This window comes from Sminthopsis crassicaudata, chromosome 2, assembly GCF_048593235.1.
Source record: "Sminthopsis crassicaudata isolate SCR6 chromosome 2, ASM4859323v1, whole genome shotgun sequence".
NCBI lineage: Eukaryota > Metazoa > Chordata > Mammalia > Dasyuromorphia > Dasyuridae > Sminthopsis > Sminthopsis crassicaudata.
In genome coordinates, this window is record NC_133618.1 from 320,072,263 (window position 1) to 320,084,010 (window position 11,748).

General features: G+C 44.4%; 1 protein-coding gene across 1 annotated transcript in view; it reads right to left on the reverse strand.

The window, feature by feature from the left end:
• Positions 1-8,266, reverse strand: part of SYNJ2BP (synaptojanin 2 binding protein) — a 28,389-nt gene extending 20,123 nt beyond the window's left edge. Inside the window, exon 1 of the mRNA XM_074290164.1 lies at positions 8,059-8,266. Within this exon, the coding sequence (XP_074146265.1) occupies positions 8,059-8,122 (64 nt within the window). The 5' untranslated portion in view covers positions 8,123-8,266. The remainder of the gene's footprint in view (positions 1-8,058) is intronic.
• Between the last annotated feature and the right edge of the window lie 3,482 nt (positions 8,267-11,748).

Genomic DNA, 11,748 nt, shown 5'->3' on the forward strand with positions numbered 1-11,748 from the left:
AAAAGTTATTTGAACACTATAATGCTGCTAAAGATTAGGATATTGCAAAACAGCCACAACCTATAAAATCATCAGTATCCTTAAAAAAAAGAGGCAGAGAACAAGACATATTCCCCACCACTCTTCATCATGTTCATAGCTAAGTTTTGTTACTTTATATTGAGGCGACTCTGACCCAGACCTGTTTCTAAATCTGCAAAATGGGATGCTGGAGTAGGCCGTCTCTTATGTTCCTTCCAACTCTAAATTCTGGGATCATAGAGGATGAGGCTAAGGCTGGCACCACAGCTAGTTTCTGACCCTCTAACAATCTTTGTCTCCTGTCTGATGCCAGCAAAGTCACACTTGAGACCTCATGATCACAACCTCCGCCTCCTCTGCTGCTGGACCTGCTTGCCTTCCTCAACATGACTTCCAGTCCCTCAATCCTTTCCTATCTGCATAGTTTCACCCAATCAATCACACCCACGATCTACTAGCACTATCCCTCTGATGAGAGGGTATTGCATCTACTCTTTATGTATTTTGTGTGAACACAAGAGTTGTTGACATTTTGTCTCTCACATTAGAATGAGTTCTTTGACAGCAGGAAGTACGTTTCTGTCTTTTCTTTGCATCCCCAGTGTTTAACATACTGCCTAGCACATGGTAAGGATTTCATATCCCCAGCTGACTGACTGACTGCTCCACTCTGGAGTCACTTGCCTTTTCCCCCTCACCCTGTATTTATCCCCAAGATGAACCACATCAATGATTCTCTCATCCCATGAAACTCCCCATTGCCTACCTCCTAATCCTCAACCTTGGGTAATTCCTATCATCCTTCTTTTCTCCATTCTTATTTCCCGGCACAGTGATCTTGATGTAAACTTCACCCATTACATTTAAGCTAGGCCCAGTAGTCCAGCACACAATCTCCAAGTCAGGAGGGAGGGACCAACCTCAGCTGCCATCTCCAGCTCAAATCCAAGAAGAAGAGAAAGCTTAGGCAGTGGAGGCAGATTCCACTTTTACCACAAACTGGGTAACCAAGAAGAAATCACTTAATCTCTCTGAGCTTCACTTTCCTCTCCACTCCAAAGCTATGATTAGGATCAAATGACATAAGATAGGTAAAGCAACCTTCAAGAGCTATTAAGAATGGCAACTATCACTCCTAATCTCTCCTGCATCACAGATAAGAAAGAGATCATCCAACACAGTCCAATTTGCTTTGGAGACTTCTAAAATTGTTGGGACTCTTTTTTTCTTTTTTGTTGTCTTCATTTTTAGTTGTGACCCCATTTTGGCTTTGATAATGGATGGTTTTCCATTTCCTTCTCCAGTTCATTTTACAGATGAGGCAGTTGAGATAAACAGGGTTCAGTGATTGCCCAGGGTCCTATAGCTAAAAGTGTCTGAGGGTGAGAACACAGGAAGATGAGTCTTCCCCAGTGCAGGCCAGGCACACTATCCACTGTGCTAGCTTAAAAGATGCTAAAATCAACCTCTCTGTAATTCTGACCTATTACTCTAGGATCTGCCTTCTAAGACCAAATACAAATCTAACCCCTCTTCCATAAGATAGACTTTTAAATATTTCCTTAAATCTCTTCTCCAAGTCAAACACTCCCAGCTCTTCTGAATCTGAATTTCAGATGACATGGAAGTCCAATTCTCCTACCATATTCATTCCTCTTCTGAATACACTCCACTCCGTGACCATCTTAAACAGAACTGAACACAATCCTCCAAGTGCGGTCTGACCAGGACAGAGCATAAGCAAAATTATCGATCAGCTCCTTCCTGCTGAACTCCAGGCCCTTCTTGCTGCTAGTAACATTAGCTTTTGAATGTTGAGTCTGTGGTCCACTAAAATGCTTAGATCTTTATCAGAACTCCCTTCTTGGACCTGTGAAGTTGATTGTTAAAGCCCAAGTATAGAAACAATCCTTTTCTTTAGATGGCATTGATTTCTCATCTCATTCCTCTCAATGATTATCAAAATTTGATAGTCTTCCAGCCTTCCATCCCATCATTTCCAGGCTGACCTAGTCTAATTCGCTGAGAAGACTGAGACTTATCTGGTACAAGCTTTAACTTCTTGATCCACCTAGAAACTTCCATTGTCTCCGCTTTCCCTGCTGTCCAAGTCCTTAAGAGTGTCCTTAATCTTTGTAAAGGTTGTCTTCCTCCTATCCTATAGGTCCTTCTTCCTCCAGGACAACCAATGGAATCACAAAAATGCTCATAGTTTCTCTCTTCCCTCCTTTTCTTTTTTCTCTCTCTTCTCCTAATTGTCCTCCACGTTACCTGCCTTCACCCTTCTTCCCCCCTCTCTCCCTCCCCCCTCTGTTTCTTCTTATCTCTTTTTCTCTCTCCCCAACCTCCTTCCCACCCACCCCCTCCACCCTGACTCCTTTCCAGCTGGCCACAAACAGCTAGATTTCAGCAATCCTAATAAATAAATAAAACCCCCAGACTTTCCCTTGTTCCTACTGGCCCAGTTCTTCTACCACTTCTCACGACCTACTAGTACTTCAGTACTCACTTGTAGAAGCTGCTCTCAGAGTTCTCCAGAGAACCTCCTGCCCTCAGATCCTCCCTGACCTCTCTACAGGATACATCACTGCTACACCACTCTCCCTTGGCTTTGGAGAAGCTGTCCCCACGTCTAGCTCTCTCACCACTCTGATCTCCTTAGCACCCCTGAATGCTGGCTATAGCTTTACAGAATTTTTAACTGGAAAGAAGCCCAGGGATAACCAAGCCCAAACGTCTCATTTTATAAGTGAGAAGACAGAAAGCACGGTATATATTGGACCAGGAGGACCTGGGTCTCAGTTTCTTCATTAGTAAAAGGAGGCCAAGTCTACTTCCTGCCAATTCTCTCTCCACAATCTTCCAGATTCAATCCCTCCCCCCGCTATTTTCACTCACTGCTACCACTGCTACCAGGCCTTCATTATCATCTTATTTTTTCCCAGGAATAATTGAGTGTAATGGTTTCATAAAATTTTAGAACTGAGAAAGGCTGGCTTGCAGTCCACTAGACTCTCTAGATCTTTCTCAGAAGAATTCTTCTCTTAACTTTAAGAAATCATCCAAGGCCCAGAGAGGTTATAGGATTTGCCCAGAGTCACATAGTTTGTGACAAGGCAGGTCTAAAATTCAGTACACCATCAAGACCAGTCTACACAACCCTGTCCTTCATTTGACACAAGCCATAGGGACACACTTTGTAGAAAAAGCATGAAATAAGAGGCAGTAGCAAGACTTTATCCCTTAATACCTTTCTTCATGCCCATGTTTTCCCAATTAGAAAAAGAGTAAATATAGGAAGAGTTAACATTCCTATAGAGAAAAAAGCTAATCCAGTCTTATGTATATTGGAATAAGGGCTTAAAAACTGAAGTTCTCCAGGCACCTATAAATACTATAGGCACAGGAGAGAGAAAGGGCAGGAATATCCAAATAGGCATTCTTGTCTCCAACTTGGCCTTAAAATCCAGCCACTAATGGCTCTTTATTGACACTCCAACCATCTTCATGCCTCAGTTTCAACCTTGACTTCCAAAGGAGCCCTCCAACTCAACTCTAAGTAAAATCACCATTTATGAAAAAGCAAAATAGGCACTAGGAGTAATAAATATGAAATAGTTTTAAGAGAACAATTAATTATAAAAAGAATATTATACAAATATTGCATAATGGAGATTCCATTCACAACATGGAGATAGTCAAGCTATCTATACCAGATAACAATAACAAGGAGAAAGACAATTTTTTTTTAGTGGAACTCACAATTAATCCATTAAAGGGAAGATCCCATGAGGTGAGTGTATGACATCAACAGGCAGGCTTAAATCTATAGAAGGGTTTGGCAGTTAATCCAAAAGGAAGTGGGTAGAAGGGGATTATATCATTGACTGTCCAGTTAACCTAAAAGGGATTTAGCAGCCTAAAAGAGTTAGTTGTGACAAGGAGAAAGACACCATGAGATGAAGGGGAAGGAAGGAGGAAAGGTGAGAGAAGACATGAAGCAGACTACCATGTCAGGCTAACCCTAACAGAGACTTGGCAAAAGATCTATACTATGAGGGGACAGCTAGGTGGCCCAGCGGATAGAGCACAAGCCCTTAAGTCAGGAGGACCTGAGTTCAATCTGGTCTCAGACACTTAACACTTCCTAGCTATGGGACCCTGGGCAAATCACTTAACCCCAGTTGTCTCAACAACAACAAAAAAATAAATAAAAGATCTGTTATAAATCCATATACAGGGTTTGACACCATAACCTGGTTTTCTGATTGGATACAATATAACTAGAGTTTCTAGAGACCTCCACCTGGGGTGGGACTGTAATGGAGAGTCCACTGGAACAAAAGGCCTACAAATCAGTGCTCTTCCTACTTGTCCAGGGGAGTTTTATAATCCTATCAATGCTTCAGGCTTTCTCTGCTAAGCCCCACCTAGGATCTCATGATAGGGGCCCTAAGCTCCTGACTGGTTAGGGTTCAATATATCTAGGTGATTCTGGTCCCCTCTCCTATATACACACACATATGACTTTTTCCCTTCTACCTCTATAAGCATCCCAAAGAAAGCAAAAAAAAAAACAAGCAAACATGTAGAGCCATTGCCCTGGGACTCCTTTAGATACACTTATGAGTTCCTTACCAAGCCTACTGCCAGGCCCCTACTTCCCTCATCAGGCTGTAAGTTTGTCTAGCTTTCTGCATCTGCACCTTGAGAGTTTAGCAAAGTCCTGGCATGTAGTAAGTACTTCATAGATTCATTCATCCATTCCCGACTACCAATAGAAGCTCAATGTCCTTCCGCTGACAGGGAAGGTTCTTTATAATGTGGCAGCACCTCTTCAGCTTTATCTCACACAGGTTTAAGCCAAACAGCCAAACTCCCTTGCGTGCCACACACTTCCCTCACTGTCTCACCTCCATGCTATCCAGGAAGGTTAGGCAATCTCCTATTCTGGGAATGCCCTCGGCACCATATTCACCTATTGAAATTCTACTTAATTTTTAAGGCCCAGCCTCAAATGCCTGAAGCTTTTCCTAATATCTCAATCCCAGGCAATGGCAATCCTTTCTTCTTCAGACCCTACCTTGCTTTTGGTTTATATCTCTTTTATATAATTACTGAATACCATTTTGTCTCCTAGTTTTATGAGTCTGTATGTATGTGTGTGTGTGTGTGTGTGTGTGTGTGTATAGGGCAGAAACTATCTTTATGTAATCTTTCTAACTCTTTCTTGCACCTCATTTGGTACTCCCAAATAATAAATAAATGTTTACTAAAGTGCTCCTTTGAAAACCCTCCCCTTGTCAGATTTCTTTTGGTGGGGAGGACTACTCTACTCATATTCTTCAGTCCCTGCCTACACCAATGATTCTCAAAGGATCAGCTGCAATCTACTCTCAAGCTACAAATGTCACAGAAAAACAGGAAATTACCATTGGAAGGGCCCTTAGAGATTATTTCCTCTCCTCCTGTAAAGAAAAAAAGCAAAGCTGGGGAAAGAAGCCAGGGAAGCTAGGGGGAGCAAACAGCCCACAAGTTAACCTGAGGGCTTGTTATGAGTTACAAGTTCCACTAATTGGGATCCTGAAGCCAGCCCCCATCCCTGGCCTGCTTTCCCAATCACTTTGCAGGGAATTAGGCCCAGCTCTGAACCCCTCAGAGCACTGGGAGCCCCAGAAGAGGATAAGGTCAATTCAGCACCCTCCACATCCCCACCTGCAATGTCTCCTGCCTAACTGTGGGGGAGAGCTCAGGAGCCTGCCCTTACCCCTCAGTGAGGCTAGGCGTCTCATCCATCATCCTGAGAAGGACATTAAAAAGAAATAAAAGAAAACAGAAGTTACTTCCTATCAAAAACTAAACTGAAAATTAGGCCAAAGAAAGATAAGAGACAAACATCAGACTCCCCTGGAAACTATGAACAAACCAAAAAACCCGGACACTATGTCTCAAACAAGTTATGCAAACAGGCCAGGTTTATTAGGACCAGAGGAAAAGTAAAAATAAAGAGTCTACTAATCATCATCTAAAAAAACTTCAAACTGAAAATTCCCTGTAATGTCACAGCCAGAAATCCAGAGCTTTGATGTCAAAGAAAAAAATAAAAAATACTTTAAGTATCCGCAAAGCATACCAAAAGCAAGGAACCACAGTCAGGACCACACACAACCTGGCAGCAACTGGAAAAAGGAGAAAAAATCTTGTAATTTGGCAAACCAAAAGGCAAAAAGATGGTTTGTACGTTAACCTTGCTAACTATGAAAAACTGAATGTAAGCTTTCAAGATATCCCCCACTTCCCCACACACACACACAGGCTCTTCATTCATCAATAATTCCTGTTCTGTTTATGCAGTGAGTGCCGAGAATGCTGGATCTTCATCAGGATGACCTGAGCCGTGTGATCCTGGACCAGTCACTAAACTATCTGCCTCAGTTTCATCAACTCTAAAATGGGGATAAGAGTAGCAACTACTTCCCAGAGTTGTTGTGAGGACGAAATGAAGTGATATTTGTAAAGCGCCGGCACAAAACAGGTATTATGTAAATGCTTATTCCCTAATCCTCTCCAGAGTGGGAACTAGGATCTGGGATCCCCTCAGTCCTGCTTCAACTGACTCACTTAATTCTGTCACCTACAGCTCCACCATTCATCTATCCACATATCCTATACAGGATTCAATGACAAAAGGGAAGGAAACTTTTAAAAGAAAAAACACAGTAATTCACCCCAAATGGGAAGTCTAGAAGTAGTTTAGGAGTTTTCACCTTGCCCTTTTGCTTTTTCCAAGTTGGATAATGCTAATTATTTCAGGTGTGACAGTCCGTGCTGTAATTTGTAAATGACTCTACACATGCTGGGAGAGTTGATTTAATTTTTTTCTACTGATAACAGGGCACAATACAAAAAGTCTAGAGTTCACTGTCCGAGGGAACAAATACCGTAACTCATTTTTCCCTGAAAGGGATGCGTGGGCAGCTAGATGGCGCGGTGGGTAGAGCACCGCTGCTGGAATCGCAAGGACCTGAAAGGGGTGTGCGATTCAAAAGTATCTGGAGCCACTCTCCTAACACCGATCCCTGCAGGACAACTGAAACTCAGCAGGAAGCGCGAGTGGTCCTGTCACTGCCCAGGAGAGATGCGGCCGGCCGCCGGGCTGGCCCCGTCAGGAGGTCTATTTTCAGAGGGTTCAATCAGCACCTCGTGCTCCTGCGCAGCTCAAGGTGTCCGTTCACACGCTAAACCCCGCCAGAGCAGCGGGAGAGGAGGGTGAGGCTGGGGTGAAGGACTCGGAAACCCGGCTGAGGCGGCCAGGCTGAGTCCCCTCCCCCCCACTTAATTAGCCCGTGACCTTGGACAAATCGCCTATCCCGGCAAACAGACTTGACCCCAGTGATCTTCCAAGTCTCCAGGCCCCCTGCAGACCTTATTAAAAGCTAGGTGGATCGACTGTTCGATCGCTTTACAAACTGTCAGTAGTCGGGCTCTTTAAAAAAAAAAAAAAGAAGAAAAAGAATTTATACAAGGCGAGAGGTGAATTTACAGGTTGGGCTCCGGAGAAGCTCCGTAACGGAGATTTTTTAAAATAAAAAGAAAAGGGGAGGAAAGGGGACAAAGCGAGCGCCCCGCAGAGCCCGCCACTGGGGAAAGGTGGAAGGGACAAAAAGGGGTGGGAGCGGGGGGGGAGGGCGAGGCGGACAAAGCAGCCCCAGGTGAGTTACAAAGGGCAACACGCCCCCCGCCGTTAGTCCGCCCGCTCCCGGGAGTCGCCCTGACGTCCGGCGGCTCGGCCGTGCCAGGCTGCGCACAGGGCAGTGCGGGGCAGGGGCTCCCCCGCCAGGAGCCGGCTCCGGGGGCGGACGGAAGGCCACCAGCACGTCCCCTCCAAGGGAGGGAAGGAGGAAGGTGTTACTCCCGTGGAGGCCCCCCGGCCGGCCAAAGAGAGGTGGAGGGAGGGAAGGCACCCCGGGAGCGGCGGGGAGCCTCAGTCCCAGCCCTTCCCCCTCCCCTCACCCATCCTCAGCTCCCGCCAAGTACCTGAGGGTCCCCTGAAAAGATTGATCTCTTCTTCCGTGACCAGATAATCCACTCTTCCGTTCATGCTTTACCCGGGGCCCAGGGTTTTCCACCCCCTACCGGATTCAGCCCCCCCGCAGTGTTCACAGGACTGAAGGTTAAAAAAAGAGCCCCAGCTGCAGGAGCAGCACTTTCAGTTTCATCAGCCGCCCGGGACAGGAAGAGGAGGAAGGGAAGCACTGGGAATTCTGGGGAATGTAGTTCCCGGGCTTGGCCTCCTCCTAGAGTCCTAGACCCGGCTGGGGGGCAGCCTGTGGGGGGGAGGGGAGGGGGAGAGCTATTGTTTGTGAAGTAAGAGAGCACCAGGCGGTAACAGCACCTCTTATATTTCTGAGACCTGTGTACCCATGGCTCACTTAATCCTCAATAACACATCTAGGAACTGATTCCCAGTGACATCGGGAATTACATGGCAGGGGAAACTGAGGCAGAGCCAGTTAGTGGTTAATAATTACAAAAATAACGGCGGCGACATTTACGTAGTTCTTCTTATGTTCCAGGAGCACGTTACTATTACTATCCCAAGTGACCCTCAAAACACCCCTGGGAAGGAGGCGCTGTTATTATCTCTAGCTTACGTTTGAGAAATTGGAGGCGTGAGTTGCCCAGGGTCACCCAATTAAGGCCAAATTTGAACTCAGATCTCCTTATTACTGGCCAGGTGCTGCTATGTAACTTAGTCCTACTTGGAGGTGACTGGGATAATCACTTAATTCCCTTATATGGTTAAAAAAGGGGGGGGATGCTCTAGTGCCTGCTTAACCGGAGTGTATGAGACCCTGTAAATAAACTGTGTGATCCTTTAGATTGTAAACCCTGGGGAAACAGGCTGCTGTAGAGGGCCGGGCTCTGGAGAAGTACTGGAAACAAGGATACTTACAGAGGGGTGTTTGCTCAATGTAACTGATGAGACAGTGGTTCTCTAGTTCACATATGCTTAGTGCTTAGCATGGCGATGTAAGGGTTCTCTGGTTCACATATACTTAGTGCTTAGCATGGCGATGTAAGGGTTCTCTGGTTCACATATACTTAGTGCTTAGCATGGTGATGTAAGGGTTCTCTGGTTCACATATGCTTAGTGCTTAGCATGGCGATGTAAGGGTTCTCTGGTTCACATATACTTAGTGCTTAGCATGGTGATGTAAGGGTTCTCTGGTTCACATATACTTAGTGCTTAGCATGGCGATGTAAGGGTTCTCTAGTTCACATATACTTAGTGCTTAGCATGGTGATGTAAGGGTTCTCTAGTTCACATATACTTAGTGCTTAGCATGGTGATGTAAGGGTTCTCTAGTTCACATATACTTAGTGCTTAGCATGGTGATGTAAGGGTTCTCTAGTTCACATATACTTAGTGCTTAGCATGGTGATGTAAGGGTTCTCTAGTTCACATATACTTAGTGCTTAGCATGGCGATGTAAGGGTTCTCTGGTTCACATATACTTAGTGCTTAGCATGGCGATGTAAGGGTTCTCTAGTTCACATATACTTAGTGCTTAGCATGGTGATGTAAGGGTTCTCTAGTTCACATATACTTAGTGCTTAGCATGGTGATGTAAGGGTTCTCTAGTTCACATATACTTAGTGCTTAGCATGGTGATGTAAGGGTTCTCTGGTTCACATATACTTAGTGCTTAGCATGGTGATGTAAGGGTTCTCTAGTTCACATATACTTAGTGCTTAGCATGGCGATGTAAGGGTTCTCTAGTTCACATATACTTAGTGCTTAGCATGGTGATGTAAGGGTTCTCTAGTTCACATATACTTAGTGCTTAGCATGGTGATGTAAGGGTTCTCTAGTTCACATATACTTAGTGCTTAGCATGGTGATGTAAGGGTTCTCTAGTTCACATATACTTAGTGCTTAGCATGGTGATGTAAGGGTTCTCTAGTTCACATATACTTAGTGCTTAGCATGGTGATGTAAGGGTTCTCTAGTTCACATATACTTAGTGCTTAGCATGGTGATGTAAGGGTTCTCTAGTTCACATATACTTAGTGCTTAGCATGGTGATGTAAGGGTTCTCTAGTTCACATGTATACTTAGTGCTTAGCATGGTGATGTAAGGGTTCTCTAGTTCACATATGCTTAGTGCTTAGCATGGTGATGTAAGGGTTCTCTAGTTCACATATACTTAGTGCTTAGCATGGTGATGTAAGGGTTCTCTAGTTCACATGTATACTTAGTGCTTAGCATGGTGATGTAAGGGTTCTCTAGTTCACATATGCTTAGCATGGTGATGTAAGGGTTCTCTAGTTCACATATACTTAGTGCTTAGCATGGTGATGTAAGGGTTCTCTAGTTCACATATACTTAGTGCTTAGCATGGCGATGTAAGGGTTCTCTAGTTCACATATACTTAGTGCTTAGCGTGGCGATGAAAGGGTTCTCTAGTTCACATATACTTAGTGCTTAGCATGGCGATGTAAGGGTTCTCTAGTTCACATATACTTAGTGCTTAGCATGGCGATGTAAGGGTTCTCTAGTTCACATATACTTAGTGCTTAGCGTGGCGATGAAAGGGTTCTCTAGTTCACATATACTTAGTGCTTAGCATGGCGATGAAAGGGTTCTCTAGTTCACATATACTTAGTGCTTAGCATGGCGATGTAAGGGTTCTCTAGTTCACATATACTTAGTGCTTAGCATGGCGATGTAAGGGTTCTCTAGTTCACATATACTTAGTGCTTAGCGTGGCGATGAAAGGGTTCTCTAGTTCACATATACTTAGTGCTTAGCATGGCGATGTAAGGGTTCTCTAGTTCACATATACTTAGTGCTTAGCATGGCGATGTAAGGGTTCTCTAGTTCACATATGCTTAGTGCTTAGCATGGCGATGTAAGGGTTCTCTAGTTCACATATACTTAGTGCTTAGCATGGTGATGTAAGGGTTCTCTGGTTCACATATACTTAGTGCTTAGCATGGCGATGTAAGGGTTCTCTGGTTCACATATACTTAGTGCTTAGCATGGTGATGTAAGGGTTCTCTAGTTCACATATACTTAGTGCTTAGCATGGTGATGTAAGGGTTCTCTAGTTCACATATGCTTAGCGTGGTGATGTAAGGGTTCTCTAGTTCACATATGCTTAGTGCTTAGCATGGCGATGTAAGGGTTCTCTAGTTCACATATACTTAGTGCTTAGCATGGTGATGTAAGGGTTCTCTAGTTCACATATGCTTAGTGCTTAGCATGGCGATGTAAGGGTTCTCTAGTTCACATATGCTTAGTGCTTAGCATGGTGATGTAAGGGTTCTCTAGTTCACATATACTTAGTGCTTAGCATGGTGATGTAAGGGTTCTCTAGTTCACATATGCTTAGTGCTTAGCATGGCGATGTAAGGGTTCTCTAGTTCACATATGCTTAGTGCTTAGCATGGTGATGTAAGGGTTCTCTAGTTCACATATACTTAGTGCTTAGCATGGTGATGTAAGGGTTCTCTAGTTCACATATGCTTAGTGCTTAGCATGGCGATGTAAGGGTTCTCTAGTTCACATATGCTTAGTGCTTAGCATGGTGATGTAAGGGTTCTCTAGTTCACATATACTTAGTGCTTAGCATGGTGATGTAAGGGCTCTCTAGTTCACATATGCTTAGTGCTTAGCATGGCGATGTAAGGGCTCTCTAGTTCACATGTGCTTAGTGCTTA